The 19,897-nt window shown below is 44.7% G+C and overlaps 1 protein-coding gene across 1 annotated transcript in view; it reads right to left on the bottom strand.

Moving 5' to 3' along the window:
• ITGB4 (integrin subunit beta 4) overlaps positions 1–19,897 on the bottom strand; it is a 95,486-nt gene that overhangs the window by 50,918 nt on the left and 24,671 nt on the right. The window contains exons 4-14 of the mRNA XM_048490781.1: positions 18,256–18,357; positions 17,780–17,984; positions 16,794–16,890; positions 15,897–16,068; positions 13,902–14,162; positions 12,596–12,685; positions 9,334–9,456; positions 6,280–6,447; positions 6,053–6,129; positions 2,024–2,235; positions 845–948 (exon numbers count right to left, since the gene is read on the bottom strand). Of these exons, the coding sequence (XP_048346738.1) occupies positions 845–948; positions 2,024–2,235; positions 6,053–6,129; positions 6,280–6,447; positions 9,334–9,456; positions 12,596–12,685; positions 13,902–14,162; positions 15,897–16,068; positions 16,794–16,890; positions 17,780–17,984; positions 18,256–18,357 (1,611 nt within the window). The remainder of the gene's footprint in view (positions 1–844; positions 949–2,023; positions 2,236–6,052; positions 6,130–6,279; positions 6,448–9,333; positions 9,457–12,595; positions 12,686–13,901; positions 14,163–15,896; positions 16,069–16,793; positions 16,891–17,779; positions 17,985–18,255; positions 18,358–19,897) is intronic.

Below are 19,897 nucleotides of genomic sequence, written 5' to 3' on the forward strand. Positions count from 1 at the left end.
TTCTTAAATCTTCCCTCCAGCAGAGCTGATGGCAGCACATTACATCTTGCAGTAGTTTTTTTTCTTTCTTTTTTTTTTAGGCCCTTCATGCCCACCAGCATGATCTTTAGAAAGATTGAAGCTATTGGTTTCCCCTTGGAATCACTCCTTATGCTCACAAAGGTGGAAGCCTTCAGACTAGTTAAGAATAGGCTCTTGGATCTTGATTTTCATAATTTGACTCGTGCTGCCAAGACAACCTGTTCTCCGACTACATTATTAATCCCATGCGAGCGAGGAATTATGGCAGCATTGTATCTTCGATCGTACTGATTAATCCTCACCCAGAGGAGAGCCTTGGAAGCTACTGCAAGGATGTAATGTCATGCTGCCATCAGCCTGCTGCTGGAGGGAAGATTTAAGAATATGGAACGTTCTAAAAGAGTTTGTTCTATGTGATATGACCACAGGTTGGAAACACTTGACCATTCTTTGTTTCTATGCCCTAAATACAATAAGATATGCATGAAATACATGAATTCCATTTTCTTGCAATGTTCTCAGTGGCATGAGTGTTATAAGATACCCAATCTCCTGAACAGCTCTGATGTACTCTTTTGTGAAACTGTTGCAAATTTTATACTGGAAATTAGTAATTTTAACTGTATTTCTTAACCTTGTTTTGTTTTAAAATTTTGTCCTGTTTTATATGCCAATAAAGGCTTGTGTTGTGTAGCTAAACCGTTCTACTTCCCTAAACGATAGTACACTGAGTAATTTTTAATAGACTAAGTGCGTTTTAAAAAATTGCACGGATCTTCGTTGTCTATAACCATAGCTTGCTCAGAAGCAGAACATTACCTACCCCATTGTTGGAGAGGCAAGTCTCATTGCTTGTGGGGCACTCACAACCTGGACCTTGCCAACCGCTTTCACACATACATTGGCCCAAGTAACAGCGACCCCGGTCTGTACAGATGAAGAAAACAGGAACAGAGATTCTTAACACATGTCATGTATCTTCCACACAAAGGCAATTCCCTTCATTTGTATGTGGGTATTTTTCTTCACTTACGAGCCACAATAGAATAGCAGTTCCATTATAAACCTAGGTGACCTTGGTTCTTATTCACACAAGGCCTTTGGCCTGCTGTTTTCTTTTAGCCTAATCTACCTCACAGGCTCATTGTTAGATTAAAATGAAGGAGGGGGAAACTATGTGTGGAACCCTGAACTTAGGGTGGTTAACCTCCAGGTGCAGCCTGGAGATCTCCCAGAATTATGACTGATCTCCAGGCAACAGAGACAAGTTCCCTTGAATAAAATAGCTGTTTTTTAGGGCAGACTCTATAACAGGGATGTCCAACTCTGGCGCTGCAGATGTTCATGGACTACAATTCCCATCAGCCCCTGCTGGCACAATCAATTGGCCATGCCAGCAGGGGCTGATGGGAATTGTAGTCCATGAACATCTGCAGCGCCAGAGTTGGACACCCCTGCTCTATGACATTATATCCTGCTGAGGTCCCTCCCCTCTATGAGCCTTGGCCTCCTCAGGCTCCACCCTCAAATCTCCACAAACTTCCCAACCTGAAAGTTGGGCAGTGAATGTGAGCAAACCTGTGGCTGAACTCCAAGAAGGAATAGCAGGATAAATATGTAATAAATAAATTACTCATAACATGGGCAGGCTGAAAAGGAGAGGTTGACAAAACTATCGTTGCTAATGTGGCTTGAGGATGCTTAGACTATAGCCCTGGATTCAAAGTGACAAACTGTAAGGAAACAGTGATTACTAGCAAAAGAATTGTCACCACAGGCATTATAATTATGGCAGCAGTTATAGGGAGGTCACCATGAGGTCTGTTTCTTTACCAACATGAGGAGACCCTCCAGAATCTCCACTGGTGAAGATGAATACAGCAAGTAAACTTTATCTTGCAAAAGAAATGTAAACGGTTAGGTTGGCATAAAGGGTTAGCTTAGCTTCATGAGTTCATTAGCTTTTCGACCACAACATTGGCGCCCTTAAGATTTCACTCACCATTGCAGAGGAATCCAGAGGTACGGGGACATTGTAAGTTGTCGTATTCACAGTATGTACCCTCAAACTGCTGGGTCAGATGCTCAGAGTAGCACTGACATTTCCCACATAGGCACAGGCCTCGCCCAGAGCAAGGCTCTTCTTCACCAGGTCGTATGCAAGCTGCATTGTCAGTCGAGGAAGATGTGGAGCAGTTACACATGTCTCCCTGCCTGGCATGGAGAAAGAAGAAAGAGAGCTTTGACATCTCGAGGAGCTAAAAGTATGATAAGGGGGGGTGGGGGGAAGGATTGTGAATCACAACAGATGGAACTTTTAGGCTGCTAATCAACACATCTAAGATATTTAATCTTTAAAGACCTGAGCAGGCTAACCGCCCCCCTGCCCCACATACCAGTGGTAAGATTCAAATAATTTAACAACCAATTCTGAAAGGACTCAGTGGTGGGATTACAACCATTCTCTGAACTAGACAAAAAAATAGCTACCAGTTCTACCGAACTGGTGCGAATAGGTTGAATCCCACCACTGCCACATACATTTTCTTTTTTAACAATCAGCACTTGACTGCTGTAATGGATGCACCTACACTGAAGGGCTGATGTGTGTGAAAGGCCTAATGAAAAGGCCTTAGTGACAGCCAGAGTTATACAGAAGGCTCCACTATACAAGAGAACCCACTTGATTGGTCGAGCAGAGGCACAGTTGCCTATGGCCAGGGTTAGGGGGAGCCAAAGTGCTAGCAGTATAAATAGACAGTGGAGTGCCTGTCAGAGGTTAGTCAAGATTGGGAGAGAGATTCAGGAAGAGCGAGAGTTTGACAGAGAGCGGTCTGTCAGGTCTGAAGCTGAAGGATTCTGTCTTAGCCGAGTTAGCTGACAGAAGTCCAGTCACTCTACAAGCTGAGGAGGCTTGTCAGAGAAAGGAGGCCCTGAGTTTGGTGCAAAGTGACGCACCAGTCAGTGGCTTGACAGTGAATACTGTCCACACCAGAGGCATTCCTCCCATTGGGCAAAGTGGGCAGTTTCCCAGGGCGCCACCTTGTGGTGGGTGACAAAATTGCAGGATCGTTTGTGGGGGATTTTGTATTTTCAGTGTTTTTTCCGTTTTTTGGCCTGCAGGGGGCGCAGACTTTAGGCTAGCAGCACCAAAATTTCAGGGATTGTATGGGAGACTCTCCAGATGATATGACAGTGATGGCGAACCTATGGCACGGGTGCCAGAGGTGGCACTCAGAACCCTCTCTGTGGGCACGCACAGAGTTCATCATGTGGGGGGGAAATCGCCCCCCCACCCACATCTAGGCTGGCCTGGGCCGCTGGGCTTGATTATTAGCATTAAACCTAAGACCTAGTTTTGGGGAAGCAGTGTAGGTAACCCTGTTAAGTGCTGTTAAACCCTACTGATTTTCATGCAAAGAACTAAAGTGCAATCCTTTACCTGGGAGTAAGCTCGGTTGCTGGCAATGGGGCTTGCTTCTGAGTAAATCCTCCTAGGGTCGTGATTCACCCTATCTCAAGAGTTGCACACCAGGTACTTCAAAAGCAAAGCCAACGACTACCACCAAGCTTACTCCCGAGTAATGCGCGCCTCTGAGCCAACCGTTTTTTCTAAACAAAAACCTCAGTATTCAGGTTAAATTGCCATGTTGGCACTTTGTGATAAATAAGTGGGTTTTGGGTTGCAGTTTGGGCGCTCGGTCTCGAAAAGGTTCGCCATCACTGTGATATGACCTGGGTTTGGTGAGGTTTGGTTTAGGGAGTCCAAAGTTATGGACTCTCAAAGGGAGTGCCCCATCCCCCATTGTTTCCAATGGGAGCTAATAGGAGATGGGGGCTACACCTTTGAAGGTCCATAACTTTGGACCCCCTGAACAAAACTTTACCAAACCTGGGTGGTATTATCAGTAGGGTCTCATGAATATACTCTGAAATTTTGGTGCTGCTATCTTAATAATTGCACCCCTGACAACAGGCACCCCCTAAATTTCCCCAGATTCTCTTTTTAAATCCACTCCCTTCCTGCCAATGCTTGTTTTCTTTCTTTCTTTTATTCTCTCAACGCCCAATAAAGGTTATTATTATTATTAAATCCACCCCCTTCAGCATGGATTTAAAGGGAGAATCTGAGGTCCCCAGTTTTAACATTGAAAAGGGATGCTGTTTCAGGGTGGGGAGAATCCACCCCAAAATAGCATCACTTTCAATGTTGTTTAAACTGGGGACCCCCGATTCTCCCTTTAAGGTGAATTTAAAAGGAGAATCTGGGCTCTCTAGTTTAAACACCGTTGAAAATGATGCTGTTTGGGGGTGGATTCCAGCATCACTTGTTTAAACTAGGGAGCCCAGATTCTCCTTTAAAATCCACCTTAAAGGGTGAATCTGGGGTCAGCAGTTTAAATAAAATTGAAAGTGATGCTGTTTCCCCCAATTGGGGGGACTGGATAGAACACCATAAAATGTTTTCGTAGCAGTAATAAAACATTTTGAAAGCATTTTGAAAATGTTTTCAAAAAACATTTCTGCTGTGTGGCATGGCCAATTGCTGTGTCCAGATTTGTGAGTTGGGGCATGTTCTATAATGTGATGGTGACTTTGAAATGACCTGGTGGGAAAAATCATTGTTTGGTGGGAGAGGGTGGCCGCCCATGGGGGATCCATCAAACTCAGGTTTTGCCCAGGGCTCCAGTTTTCCTAGGTACGCCTCTGGTCCAGACCTAGAGTCTGCCCTATCCCTGTGTAACACCAGTCTGGGAAAAGCCCGATCCAGAGGCAGTGAGGCCGAATTGGGATTAGTGTGAGAGAGGGAGGTTATGTGTGCCTGAATCTCACTGGGCATAGGCTGTGTGTGCATGTATTCAGTGGGTTGTAGTTCAGAAAGGACTAGTGTCTGTCTGTGAAGAAATTTAGTAGGTCTAAAGCAAAATCGTTCCTGAAGAGACACCTGCGTGTGTCTCTGTGTGTGTGAAACCTAAGTAACATCGGAAACTCTGTAATTTTTACGTGAAAAGAACCTCTCTGAAACCATCAAGCTTTAGTACCTCTCTGAGCCAGTTTAAGAAGCCTTTCTCTTGTTTTTAAAATAAATTTAATTCGTTGTGTTCAAGTTACCCTTGTGCCAGCCTGCGTTTGTGTGTGAGAGATTGAAGAGTGCCTGTTTGTGTGGCTAAAATCCCAACCAATTTGAGTTCCCTCCATTTTTTTTGATTAAGGAACTCTGAAGGACATTCCCCTCAAACCAAGAGTGAATGTGAGGTGGGATCCTTTATTATATTTGGCAGCCAGCAGAAGTTTTGGGATTCCTAGTTCCTTCTCTTTAATGGTGGCAGCAGAGTGAAAAGAAGATCCCTGAATACTAGTCTGGGATATTTTGGGTGGCAAAGGAAACCCCACTGGTCAGTTTAGTGGGAACTTTGATTGTAGGCTACACATCCCGTTACAATTGGTGGCTAGTGGTGGGATAATATCTCTCCCTCGTCCAGAATATAAGGACTCGGTTACAACTGGTGGCAGAGGTGGGATAATATCTCTCCCTAGCACGGAATATAAGCACTCCGTTACAACTGCCTTAGCATTCTGTAGCTGCTGGAGGGCAGTGAGCATGCTCAGTCCCCGTTGGACTAATTTTGAGTTGTTCTTTTAAAAAATTCCAGACAGGTTCTTCTGCCTAGGTAGTAGGGTTGCCATATTTCTCTAGCTACCGGCAGGGGGTAGAAGGGTAGAGTTGTTAGCTGTAGGTTGGGAAAGTCCTGGAGATTTAGGATGGAGCCTGGGGACGACAGGGACCTCAGTAGGGTATAAATGCAACAGAGTTCACACTCCAAAGCATCCAGTTTCTCCAGGAGAACTGATCTGTACAGTTTAGAGATGAACTGTAATTCCAGGAAATCCCCAGGTTCCACAGGGAGGGTGGTATCCCTACTAAGTAGTGACTCCCTCAAGTTCATCTTGAAAACGCCTGTGTGTGGGTGAATCCTTTTCTCTCCTGTATTTGTGGGCTTTGGATCATAAAGTCTGGTATAATACTTACCAGCCTAAGTGGCAGACACATTGGCCACAGACAAAGTCTCCATGGAAATCACACCTAGCTGATGTGAGTTCCGTTTGCTGCAAAGAAGAAGAAAAGTCATGGTATTAAGCCTCATTCCAGACAGAATGGCAGCTTCTACATCTCCCTCTATAATTCTGTATTAAAACATATCATAAATGTTTCACATTTTTGAGACTCTCTAATCAAACAGGAGCCAGAGAAAATACCTGTTCACAGGGACAGGCATCACAGATGACTGAGGCATCAATCTCTAATTTGTTGCTGAAAGAAGAGGGTTTCAAGTGAATAAAACCCTTCCGGTCTTTCTCTGGAAGATCACAGACTGGTATGTCACCCACATGCTCATGAGCTTTCACACGCACATCAAATGTGCCCTGGATGGAAGAGAGAAATTTGTTCAGTTTGCTGGAGTTACCAAAAGAGACAGATACAATGATCTAAGGTCGATTATACACTGATGTTCTGCCTCACAGCGAGGAAACATTTTCTTTGGGGCAAATAATTTTGTACTGATGGACTCTGTGTTTCAGCACTGCAGATTCCGAAAGCCCCACAGCCAGTGAGAATAGGGAAACCCTGATGTTTTCCTGTGTTTCAGGGTTTCTGGTCCTTCTGCCCAGGGACGTAGGTATAGATTTTTTAGGGGGGGTGGGTTCGGGGGTGGGGCCACACCCCCACCCGCCCCTAGGGCAAGGCCACGCCTCCCCAGGCCCCACCCCTGGCCTAGCACCTATAAAAGCAGCTCTCCAAGGTCGGGGATGGCAGACTCTGGGCAGAGGCATAGAGGGAAAATGGAGCCTGGTGCAAAATCTGAGCCCCCCGCCCCCCCCCCCCCCCCGGGCAGTCGCTGTGATGCTGGAATCCACCCCCAAACAGCATCACTTTCAATGGTGTTTAAATTAGAGAGCCCAAATTCTCCTTTTAAATCCACCTTAAAAGGAGAATCTGGGGACCCTAGTTGAACAACATTGAAAATGATGCTGTTTTGTGGTGGATTATCCCCCACCCTGAAACAGCATCACTTTTAATGTGGCGTAGTGGTTAAGAGCAGGTGCATTCTAATCTGGAGGAACCGGGTTTGATTCCCTGCTCTGTCACTTGAGCTGTGGAGGCTTATCTGGGGAATTCAGATTAGCCTGTGCACTCCCACACACGCCAGCTGGGTGACCTTGGGCTAGTCACAGCTTTTTGGAGCTCTCTCAGCCCCACCCACCTCACAGTGTGTTTGTTGTGAAGGGGAGCAAGGGGCAAGGAGATTGTCAGCCCCTTTGAGTCTCCTGCAGGAGAGAAAGGGGAATATAAATCCAAACTTTTCTTCTTCTTCTAAACTGAGGACCTCAGATTCTCCCTTTAAATCCATGCCGAAGGAGAATCTGGGGAAATTTGGGGGGTGCCTGCTGTCAGGGGTGCAATTGTTAAGCTAGAAGCACCAAACTTTCAGGGTATCTTTAAGAGTCTCTCCTAATGATGCCACCCAGGTTTGGTGAAGTTTGGTTCAGGGGGTCCAAAGTTATGGACCCTCAAAGTGTAGCCAGCATCTCCTATTAGCTCCCATTGGAAACAATGGGGGATGGGGGCACCCCCTTTGGGAGTCCATAGTTTTGGACTCCCCGGACCAAACTTCACAAAACCTGGGTGGTATCAATAAGAGACTCTCCTGGTAATACATCCCAGGTTTGGTGCAGTTTGGTTCAGGGGGTCCAAAGTTATAGACCCTCAAAGGTGTAGCCCCCATCTTCTATTAGCTCCCATTGGAAACAATGGAGGATGGGTCACCCCCTTTGGGAGTCCATAACTTTGGACTCCCTGAACTAAATCCCACCAAAACTGGGTAGTATCATCAGGAGAGTCCCCCAAACAATCCCTGAAAATTCGGTGCTGCTAGCCCAAACAATGTGCCTCCTGCAGGCCAAAAACCAAAAAGGCACTAAAATGTTTTTAAAACCCACAAACGGGTGGGCGGAGCTTCGGACATGAATGGGGGGGTTCAAACCCGAGAACCCCCCCTTACCTACGTCCATGCTTCTGCCCCTTCCCCCACTCCTTGCGGGCATTTCCGGGGGATCTACGGCTGGCTTTTGCGAAAAGCACAAAAATATCGATATTACGTAGAAATATTCATATAAAACAGAAATATTGATATAAACATTTTAAGGGCTCAAAAAGCAAAGCCAGCAGTCTTGCAATGACTGGGAGTGACCCAGAAGTGCGGGGAGGCAAGTTGCACAGCAGGCAGTGGTGTACCTCCTCACATATAAATAGAGAAACCCACTACGACCCCACTGCGAAGTGAAGAGCCCCAAGGAAAACACTCCAGGCATATTGAGTCTAAGACTCAAAATATTAGGTATAAGATATGGGGCTGTATCATACAACCACTCCGTTCAGCTAAGTACAGAGAAGCTTGTCAGTTAGCTTCAGCACCTTCAGGCACAGGATCTATTTCTGTCTTTGCAGCCGTGTAGACCCTCTGTGTCTCCAACTGGGTTTAACTTGTGGACTTGTAAATAAAATAAATACTAAGAAAGTCATAAGTCTCCAGTGCTCACTCCTCTAATGGAGACCAGCTCAGAAATTGCCACCTCTGGAATTATTTGCCTCTTATCGAAGTGGGAAGCTCATAACAATATATTCCCAAAGCTGCATTGTAATGGCTATCTCAACTTTCCACTTAACCATGGAAAAACATCAAATGGGGGTGGGGGTATGTGCGGAGACACTCCTAGGAAGTTTACCCAATATAGAGATGGTCTGGAAAATGGAGAAATGTTCTTTTGGATTTGAATGGGCAGTTATTGTTATTGTCGAATGCTTTCACGGCCAGATTCAACTGGTTGTGGTGGGTTTTCCGGGTTGTGTGGCCGTGGTCTGGTGGATCTTGTTCCTAACGTTTCGCCTGCTTCTGTGGCTGGCATCTTCAGAGGTGTATCACAGAGGGAAGTCTGTTACACAGTTGTGTATACACACACACACACATATATATATGTTGACCCAAGTGGCCCCTGCAATACTAGGCTTGTTCCACAGCCATTTCAACTGCCCAGAACAGCCCGGTTCTGGGCAGTGCATATATATATATGCGCGCTGTCATGCAGCCATATGCTGTACAGGATCACAGGGATCCTCCCCCATCTCTCCCTCCAAAATCTACATAGGTTAATATAGAAAATATTTGGGACACACATCTCTTGTACAAGAGGTTTTTCATCCTCGGGCTACAGAGCACTCCAGGAATGCATGCATGAGTTGCAAGGGCTTACCACTTCCCCTCGGACAACTTGGAACGAGCCAGTTTCAGTCTTTTCATATTTCATGGAAGTTATTTCTGTTTTCAAAGCTTTTGGGGTGTAGTCAGCACGAATATCCATCTTGGAACGGATACGCTAGGAAGAAGGGAGGAAGGAAATTAATAGAACAGAAAGTGATCTAATTCAGTGGCTCCCAGATTTTTACTCATGCAATTTACCAATAGTATCCAACCACAACCCTAGAAGAAGGTCCTACTATTTGCCTGTTGTGTTGTTTGTTACCATATCAACTGCTGATAACTTGACTTTCACAGAAGAGTGCTAAAACTTTCTAATGGGTCACCATTCTTAGGGTTTGTTCATACTCATGGCTCATTTTAAACAATACATCTGCCACTGAAATCAGTGGCGCAATTAGGCAAACTGGAACCCTGGGCAAAACCTGCGTTTGATGCCCCCCAGGCGCATGCCCAGTGCAATGCAAACCTCCCCCGGCCCCCTTGTAGCTACGCCCAGTGGCGTATCTAGGCAAACTGGAGTTTGGTGCCCCCCCATGGGCAGCTGCCTTCCCCCACCATGACCGAGCAATGATTTTTTACACCAGGTCGTTTCAAAGTCACCATCACATTATAGAACATGCCCCAACTCACAAATCTGAACACAGAAATAGGCCATGCCACACAGCAGAAATAATTTTTGAAAACATTTTCAAAATGCTTTCAAAATGTTTTATTACTGCTATGAAAACATTTTATGGTGTTGTATCCAGTCCCCACAATTGGAGAAAACAGTATCACTTTCAATGTTATTTAAACTGGGGACCCCAGATTCTCCCTTTAAGGTGGATTTAAAAGGAGAATCTGGGCTCCCTAGTTTAAACAAGTGATGCTGGAATCCACCCCCAAACAGCATCACTTTAAATGTTTAAACTGGGGACCTCAGATTCTCCCTTTAAATCCATGCCAAAGGGGGGGATTTGAAAGGAAAATCTGGGGAAATTTGGGGGGTGCCTGCTGTCAGGGGTGCAATTGTTAAGCTAGCAGCACCAAACTTTCAGGGTATCTTTAGGAGACTCTCCTAATGATACCACCCAGGTTTGGTGAATTTTGGTTCAGGGGCTCCAAAGTTATGGACTCTCAAATGTGTAGCCCTCATCTCCTATTAGCTCCCATTGGAAACAATGGGGGGTGGGGCACTCCCTTTGGGAGTCCATAACTTTGGACTCCCTGAACCAACCCTCACCAAACCTGGGTGATAACATCAGGAGAGTCTCCCAAAAAAAATCCCTGAAATTTTGGTGCTGCTAGCCTGAAAACTGTACCCCCTGCAGGCCAAAAACAGAAAACCCACTAAAATACCCAAACAAACAAACAAACCCTGCGATTTTGTCACCCTCCACAAGGGAGCGCCCTTAAGTAATCTCACCGCCTCACTCCTTTGCCCTCGATGGGTATTATCATTTCCTGCATTGAAGCATGCATTTGGCCAAAACCTGTGTTTTTCCTCTCTGCTGGGACATGTTACATCTCATAAACGGTAAGACTGAGTAGAGAGAAATTGTTTGTCATGTCTGATTTCACTAAAAGTCAAAGTCATGCAATGATAATAGGTGCTACTAAATTGACAACAAAAAAGAAACTTCTTTATACAGCAGTAATTAACATAAGTTTTTCCCATTTGGTATGGTAACAGAATTAGTTGGGAGTTCTTTAAAAAAGGATTCAGCATATTTCTTGTGAGAATAAGCACGCTAGCTTCCCATTGTGAATGTGAAAGCACCCACAGACAAGATGGGGGTCTCCTGGAGACTCCTGTCATACTAAAACCATGAATAAATTAATTAAAAGGGAATAAAAGAACTCAGTGTTGGCCTGATGAGTACTGAATATGAAATGCTGAAAATAGTTCAGAGTCAGAAAAAGATGGGAGGGGAAATTAGCTGTGCAGGCCTCTGGGAACTACTGGAATCCTGGAGAGGAAGATATCAGGAGGGGAATTTCAAAATTATTCATCCTCATAGGCTTCCAGATTGTCACTGGCTATTAGCCTTGATGTCTAACTGGAATATTTATGTTCAGGAGCAGTGTGTTTCTAAATACTGGGTGCTGGATTGTCTTCATACTCTACTTGTGGGCTCATAACAGGCATCCAGCTAGCACTACTGAAAAAAGGATTTCAACTAGATGGATCCTTGGTTTAAGTTAACAAAACTCATTATGTGCTCAGAAAAAACTGAGAACAATTAGCAACAAGGTTAGAAAGCCTAGCAGATACCAGGGCAAGACATTTTACCTTAAGTTTATTTGAGGATTTCTGATACTGATAGCGGAGCCAGGAGAGAATCCCGCTCCTGGACTGTGTCTGAACTAAAAACGTTTGAAAGATTTATTCTGTTTTGTATTTATTAGGTAGAAACTAGTTTGTATTAGATAAGAATAGGATTTGTAAGTTTCCCTGTACTTGTGTTTGTATGGAACCTCCTTGGCCCAAGGCAGAGTATTACCTCTGCCTCAACACCGACCAACTCCATTCGTCGCAGTAAAGTTTCTTGATGCACGCTGACAAAGGGAAAACCTCCGCCGAGGCTTTGCCCTGCCTAACTCCCATCAGCAGGTAGATATGGGGAACATCGCCACACGCTCTCTGCCTTCCCGACCCTGGACACCTGGAGAAAACCTTTGTGTTTCCCCCGTCAGTGAACACGTCATCGCCTCGCCCTGCTCTGGCGCGAAACTTGAGAAGGGGATGCCTATCGGACATTGATTGGTTCCTGCATGTTGCAATGTATGATTGGTTGTTTTGAATTTTGTTAGTGAATGGTGGTGGGCTGTCTTTGGTTCTCCCGGTCCCCCGACGGGAGAAAGTGCACTTAAGGGGTTGCAAAGCTGCTAGGCGGCAGAGCTGTTGTGCGGAAGGGAGGTGCTGACACCTAGGTCAGCATCTCAATAAATCTCTTTTATTTATCTGAGCCTTGTCGGGTCTTGCTTGGGTTCCTGGGCGCTGCCGAGAGCGGGATACCTCTGAGTAAGGAAAGTGTTATCCTGAGCAGCGCGGTAACAATACCTCTATGTAAATGGCGGTAGGTCCAGACTTGGTCCAGACTTGGTCCAGACTAAAAACATTGATTTCCTAGTAACTCTGTTAAAATACTTCCACTTGTGAGAATGCTAAATTTGTTGGATCACCCAGAGCAGTCTCTCTGATCATTATCTTAAATACCGGAACAGATCATCTAATAATTGTCATAGTTTAAACACCAAAAGTGTCTTCTTACCTCAAAAGCTGTACGGATCAACTCAACAATATTGGAGGAATCTTCTTGCAGCCTGCCAATTTCAGAGATTGGAAAATATTTGTGCAGTTTCTACCAAAAAAAAAGAAGATAGTCAATAACCTCAATATTTGAGTAGCATTAGACCACAAAATGGATACCGGAGAGAGCAGCAAAGCAACACAGATAACAGTCTTATGTACACAGTAAGTAGGAATGTACCCTTATCTTGCTATTGTAGCTGAATCTACCTGCTCACAGAGAGTAGACAGAGAGAACACAAAAAAGTCAGTTCTGACTTTGTTCCATTTATTTCAGTGGGTTTTAGTTGTAAGTAGTTTCCACTGGTTTTTACGTATTTACTGAAATATATCAACAGTGAAGACACCATTCTATCACTGTTCTCACCTGATAGACCACTGATAATGACAACAGCACCTTCACTCTAAAATTCTGATTTTTATGGCATGCTTGTAACAAACAAACTGGTATAGCCACTGGAAAAATGACAAGGGAGGAAAAACGTTTGGAACTCCCTTGGTAAATGTGATTCCAATGTTAGTGAATTGACTGCTAAGGAATGCAAGAATAAATCACACATGCAGAAAACCCCTGTGACTCAGTAAATGGGGTAGAAAACAGATAGCCTTCTAGTATATTCTTATCCAATCATTTGGTAGTTATTCTCTGGGCAGTAAATGTTTTAGTATAATGCAAGCATTCATTGGTTAGCTAGCTAATCACAGAAAGGAACCCAGACCAACATTTTATTTGATTCACGTGAGTCTGAATACAAGTTCTGAACATAGGATCTGGGATTGAGTATTGTCTTGATCTATCAGCATGGTTCTGTCCTTGACAATGGTTCAGAAACTGCCATTGGTATAGACTGCCACAGTTCACTTACTGTGGAAGCTTGCTCCACGGGTGTTATGACAACTGTACTGTCTGCTTGGTAGCTTCCTATTCCATTGCTGGAACCAATTTATAAAAATTTTCATGGGCAGTCCCATACCTTCTACTCTAAAAGCATGTATCTGCTCATTCAGATAAGTTGAGGGATCCTTGATTAAAACTGCCATTTGTGGAGGTGAGAATACCTAGTACCAGCATTCAGATCTGGTGACAGAGAAGATGTCAACAACGCAAATAACAGTCTTCTGCTGTAACTTTCTCGGGAGACCATTTTCTTAAAGTATTTTAGTATCAGTTCATCCCATTCAGCAGTAACATGCAGCCTCTTTCAAGTTGGTGCTATTGGCTGCTGTAGTGCAAGATGAACCCGCTCTCGTCTGCTGATACGATTTACCTCATAGTAGTCATAAGAATGGTTGGTGACGGCAAATATGGGGATGATGTTGCGCTGTCCCAGGAGTCGCACTAGGGTAGGCACAGAGGGGTAATCCTGCTTGGTGTCAAAGGTGTAAGTGCCTGCTACGTTCAGATGGCACTGTTCATCATTTCTCCTCAGAATTCCGGCAAGGACATTGGCACCATCAGCTTCATAATGGAAGGCAGACTCCGTAGAGAACACCAGAAGATGTGTGCTGTCTTCCCGCCAGCCAATATCCTATTGTCATAGAAAGAGACAAGAAGGCATTTTATTGATTCAGAAAGATGTTGGCCAGCAGTCCAGAAGCAGCTCAAGAACTCTGCATGTCACTTTTGGGGGAGGATGCCACAGCTACCCAATCTATGGTACATACAGCAATTTCTGTGGTTACCATACTACCAACAGAATCAGTAAAACCCCTAGATATCCAGGGGTATATCGAGAGAAAATGGCACCCACGGCAATCAGTGAAATTGTGCTCCCTCCCCAGGTTTTAAATCAATGGAAGCCTTCACTAACTCATCTCTGGTGCATGAATCAAAAGGATTCCACTGTAAACTACCTGGTTGCAGTCCCAGTCAGGGTAGCTGTGGCGTTTCCCCTCTTCGCCCGTGCCCTTTGGGCGGTGTATCCTTCCCTCCTCCCTAACCTGGGGGCTGGTCTCCCCAGATGATGACTCTCCCCATTGGCCCAAGGGCCCAAGAAACCACTGCGCCCACAAAGCACTAGGTGTGTGGGGCAGCCCTTGCCCACGCCACCCTCCTCCTAGCAGGCCTCCTTGCCTCCCTTCCCCGGTCTGGCTTGAGCTTTCAAGTCCGGGCGCTGCAGCCGAGCCCGGACAGTAGCATATAGGTGGATGCAGTGGTGCAATTCAGCCGTTTTGCACTGGTTCGGTAGAACTGGTTGATAAAAGCAGTTTTCAGAGCTCCAGAGCAGCTGGGCCCAGCTGCTCTGAGGAGCTGAAAGCCCCATCGCCCCCACTCCCAAGGGAGGGGGAGTGAGGGGGCTTTTAGAGCCCAGAGCAGCCGGGCACCTTGTCACCTGGCTGCTCTGAGGAGAGGGAGCAAGGGGGCTTTCAGAGCCCCCTCTCCCAGGGGAGTAAGGGGGCTTTCAGAGCAGCAGTGGCTAGGCACCGTTGCTCCCCTCCACCCCCACAAGAAGTTCCTCTGCAGCAGGTAAGTGGGCGGCAGGGGGGAGGGGAAATGCATGTGACCAATGATGTTGCACCTGAGGCCCCCATCCCTCATGCTCCCTAGAACTGTCCCTGTAGATATCACTTCCAAGTGCAACCCTGCCCAAGGCTATTTGAGAAGAATGTGAACTCAACTGACTGTTCCTGAACTCATGCTCTTGAGCAATCTTAAAGCAACAGGTTCAATTCCTCCGTGTACTTATTTTGGCCCCTTGCGCACATGCAGAATGATGCACTTTCAATCCACTTTCACAATTGTTTGCAAGTGGATTTTGCTATTCCGCACAGTAAAATCCAGCTTCAAAGTGGATTGAAAGTGCATTTGTTCTGCATGTGCGGAAGGGGCCTTTGTTGCCTGTTTTTAGGGGTTACAGAGAAGACTCAAAGGAAGGTGTTTTTACAAATGGATTTTATTTAAGTTTTATGGTTTTATTGCCCAAGACCTCGGCTCATGGTCACAGTTCTGGGATGCTCCTCCCTTATCTTGCCTTATCTCCTAGCTGATGACCAGATCCCTGAATTGACTGTGTGATTCAATTCTGGTCATTTCTTTTTAGCTCTCTGTGTTTCAGTTGCTACTCAATGTACATGCAAGCTCAATCTATGGTCCAGTAACCTCTAACCTGATTCCAAAACTCATCCATTTACTATCTATTAAAGCAAAGTCTTGGCCTAGATTGCCTTGCTGCCCTCAGAGTTTGATAAGCAGCTAAGAAGAGACATGGTCTTACTTCATTTGCACTGGGATCTACACACTCTTTAACATCCTCTGAGCTCACCTTGCAAACAGCAGCTTGCAGTATGGCATCAAAACCACCTTCTGGAGCATCCAAGTTGCCAGATATCCGTTCTGTCATTAACTCTTTGCTGAAGTCATCAATATTGTGGGTGAGACGGATGACATTCTTGAAGGAGAAGGGAGGGTCAGCATTGCTCCAGGGTTCGCGCAGCCTGAAGGCATGGGAGAATAAGACAGTTATTCAGTCACAATAGACTGATATCAGAAACATAGTATGGGAAAAACATTCTGGCCAGCTGCCATAAATGGTCAATAGCATGACTATAGAAATATAGCCCACCAGCAGTGCTATCCTAGGCAGAGTTATCTACTGAAGTCAGTGGGCTTAGAAGAAAGTATGTATTTCATCAGATGTGTGAGGCAGATAATGAAAATGCAGGACAAGGAGATCTGCAAGAGGGAACCTGTTTTGCATGGTGATAGTTTTAAAAAGTATGAAAGTACAGATATATTTAAACAAATCCTGTGAACTGCCTTATATCACACTATTGTTCCATCAAGATCAGAATTATCTAGTCAGACTGGCAGCAGGTCTCTAGGGTGTGAGGTGGAGGTCTTTCCCATCACCTGATACCTGATCTTTTAACTGGAGGTGGCAGGGACGTAACCCGTAACCTTCTTCATGCCAAGCTAAAAGACGCCCGTTCCGCAAAGCCAGGCCCCCTTCCTGGTGGACTGAGCCATACATAATGCGTTAACATTAAGTGAAATATTGGCTTGGGGAGGAACCATACATGGGCGTTAGTAGGCAGGTTAGCTGTGATGCGCCGTCCCTACCCACTGCATTCAGCCGCTGATGGCGTATATCGTTGAAACACAAAGTAAATGGATCCTTATCCAATTATTTCCAGATGTCTCCAGTATCCACCGCACTTACCTCTCAGGCCTCATGTCTGTCTGTGGAGCTGAAACCTTGTCTACAAACTTGCCAAAGCCAATAGTGTAGTTGTCAGTCAACTCCCTCAAGAATTTTGCTGAGAGGAAGGAAAGGAGGAAGAATGAGATCAGTGAAGATGCATTGGGAGAGTTAAGTTCTTTGTTCCTAACACTCTTCTCCAGTATGGAGTCTTGCTGAATGTCATGCCTCAGATGAGTACAACATGCTCATGCTCCCCCCACTTCCCCCCAAAACCAAGGCTTTTACCACCGCTTCCTTTCTGAAATCCACTACTGCTTAGTAGTAGATTAGCAGTGAATGCCACGGACATAAAAAAGTACACCAGCAGCCAAGCACATAGCTTTGGTGCTGTTGTTGGGTATCTTTAGTATGGTGATTGGGAGTACTTTTCATTAGAGTAAGGCAACTCAGCATGCCTGGACATTGGGGGAGCAGTATGACATTGCTCTAGATATGTATAAGTGTTATCTTATTACTTAATGGGATGCCTCTCTTTGCATTAATATGGGAGATTCTCTTGGACTCTTCCTTCTGTTCCTATGGTCTTTGTCCTCTCTCCTCAAGGACCTCCAAGGAGCAGGATGCATCTGTACGTCTCTCCTGTAGAATCCAAACCATCTTACTTGCACACACATAATGCTGGAGTAGTGGGCCAATCACAATAGTGAATAATTCTTAATGTTAGGCTTCTTGCTCTCTTTTTGACTGCAACATGGATGTGTATTGAACCTACCTCAATAAATCTACCTCTTCCTCTCTTGCAATATACTTCTTTGGAGTTAATGGAACTGAATGCAATACCACACTTCTGTAATCATGCAACTTTCCTGTTTTAGCTAATGTACATCTGCAGTTCTGGTATCCTCTTTTTTTCTTTTCGGCTGCCTTGGGAAGTGGCAGTTTATTAACACAATTCTATTTCCCTTTTCCAGTTGCCCCTAAGACCTTACAGTTTTTGTTCTCACCAAGTTGCTGGCCCATTTTTTTAAGGTTGTCCAAATCATCAGACATAGAATAGGAGAAATCCATGAGAATGTAGAGGTCCAGAGGAGATTCAAGTGGCTCAAACACATCCATCTGAAAATTAGCTTCCTCGCCAGCACGCAACTTCACAGACATCTGTTGTGGTGTTACCTGTGTTCTCTTCAGAGAGGTATCAATTCTAAATTCCTGCCAGAAGAAACAACCATATTTTGCAGTCAGAGATTTCACAATTATATTTCATGCCGGTTTTACACAGGTGTTGTCAGCTTCCAACCAAGAATAGAACGGTCGTCCATGCCAGCATTCCTGTTCTGTTGATGCACTGCTCCACAGAAAAAAAAACACAAGAAGCCTTAATGAACAATCCTAAGTTTTAACTCTGGGAACAACGAAGCGCCCAAATATAGCCTAACTAGATATTTGCGAACTACACATTTGAGACAATATCGCCACTCACCTTTAGTGTCAGTGTTTCTTTTTGCATGAACACTATGTTGTGCTTGCTGCAGCCATATCTTACTAAGTTCTCTCTAAAATCACAGCGGGACTGTTTGAAGTTCTGGGAGAAGAGAAGTGGAATAAAAATATAACATGCTTAAAATATATATTTTGCAACATTTGCCCAGGATATGTGCTCTCTTGCCCCAGTAGTAGGGTAGGGATGGGATGCAGTCACTCCTTGCAAAATTCTGATTTACATCTAGTCAATTACTGTTAGTTGCAACTTACAAGTAGGCAAGCAGGCATTAAGAAAGCAAAATATAATATACATCCAAATCAACTAGCAGTACAAGGTGCTGTAGACTCAAATTTTCACTTTGTTCCTCTTCCCGCAGTGATTCCTTTCCACTCTTGGAAAGATGATGTCTGCAGTTACAGCACCAACATGGGCAAAAACCACGTGGAACAGGAGATTGTAGTCAGGAGCACACATCAGGCAAAATCAGCTCTCCTACCCATCTTCAAATGGAGATCGGTAGCAGGAGATTCTCTGTTCTGACCCCCTTCCTACAGGATCTCTTGCCCCTCCATTGTCTGCTAAGAACATTCTCTTTGGGGTTTTAGGCACATGGTGAAAAGGTTTTTATTCTTCTGGGCCTGTGGCTAGAGCTATATTAATCATTCTTTTCAATCTACTTGCATATTGTTTTAATTGTTTTAAGTTACTGTTCTGTTGGTATTTTGTTGGCTCCTACCAGTTTTGTACTGATGCAAGCAGGAGGATTGATCTCACAGTTTCCTCATCGTATCTTTTGTCAAAAGAAGCTTCGAGGGAAAGAGGAAGGTGAGGAATTGCTTCTACCAGGAGAAAGCTGCTAAAATCCAACCTGTATTTATTGATTTTATTGTATGCTGCCTAGTAAAATTCGCATTGAGAGGTTGTTTTGAAATGAATGAAACAACCAAACCAAACAATAAACTCTGCTGCCGTTCATTAAGGCTAGACATTAAATCCACTAGTTCCAGTTTGCATATTCTTTTTGAACAGAAAGGTAGAATGTAAATCCCATGTACAAATAAACATAAATAAGCAGACAAACAAATGAAATCTAGTGTAACCAAGTGATGTGCATGCATTGTGAATCAGACCTTGATCGCTAGTGCACATTTGATGACTGATAGCTGAATGTATAGCCTATCAGTGATTCCCAAAGTGGGCGCCACGGCCCCCTGGTGGGTGCTGCAGCGATCCAGGGGGGCGGTGATGGCCACGGGTAGAAACATTAATACATATATCTTTCTGTTTAATTGCTATTAAAATGTAAAAAGATTAATTTCCAGGGGGCGCTAAGTAATATTTTTTCTGGAAAGGGGGCGGTAGGCCAAATAAGTTTGGGAACCAGTGGCCCTATACCATTCAACTGCATGGTGTTAAAAAAGATGATATGAAAGTTCTGTTTGTGGTATTACATTTCTGATGTCTCATTCATACGCAAACCAGCACTTGTCACTATAGTTGTTAAGTGATGAACATACAGGAATAAACCAAATGAAGCATGCGGAGAACAAATATATCTAAAAGTGTTGTCCAGAGGCGTAGCAAGGGGGGCAAGCTCCCAGTGCACTGGTACGTCCTCTGCCCCGTCCTGCCCTGGAAT

The sequence above is a fragment of the Sphaerodactylus townsendi genome, linkage group LG03 (assembly GCF_021028975.2).
Source record: "Sphaerodactylus townsendi isolate TG3544 linkage group LG03, MPM_Stown_v2.3, whole genome shotgun sequence".
NCBI classification, from domain to species: domain Eukaryota; kingdom Metazoa; phylum Chordata; class Lepidosauria; order Squamata; family Sphaerodactylidae; genus Sphaerodactylus; species Sphaerodactylus townsendi.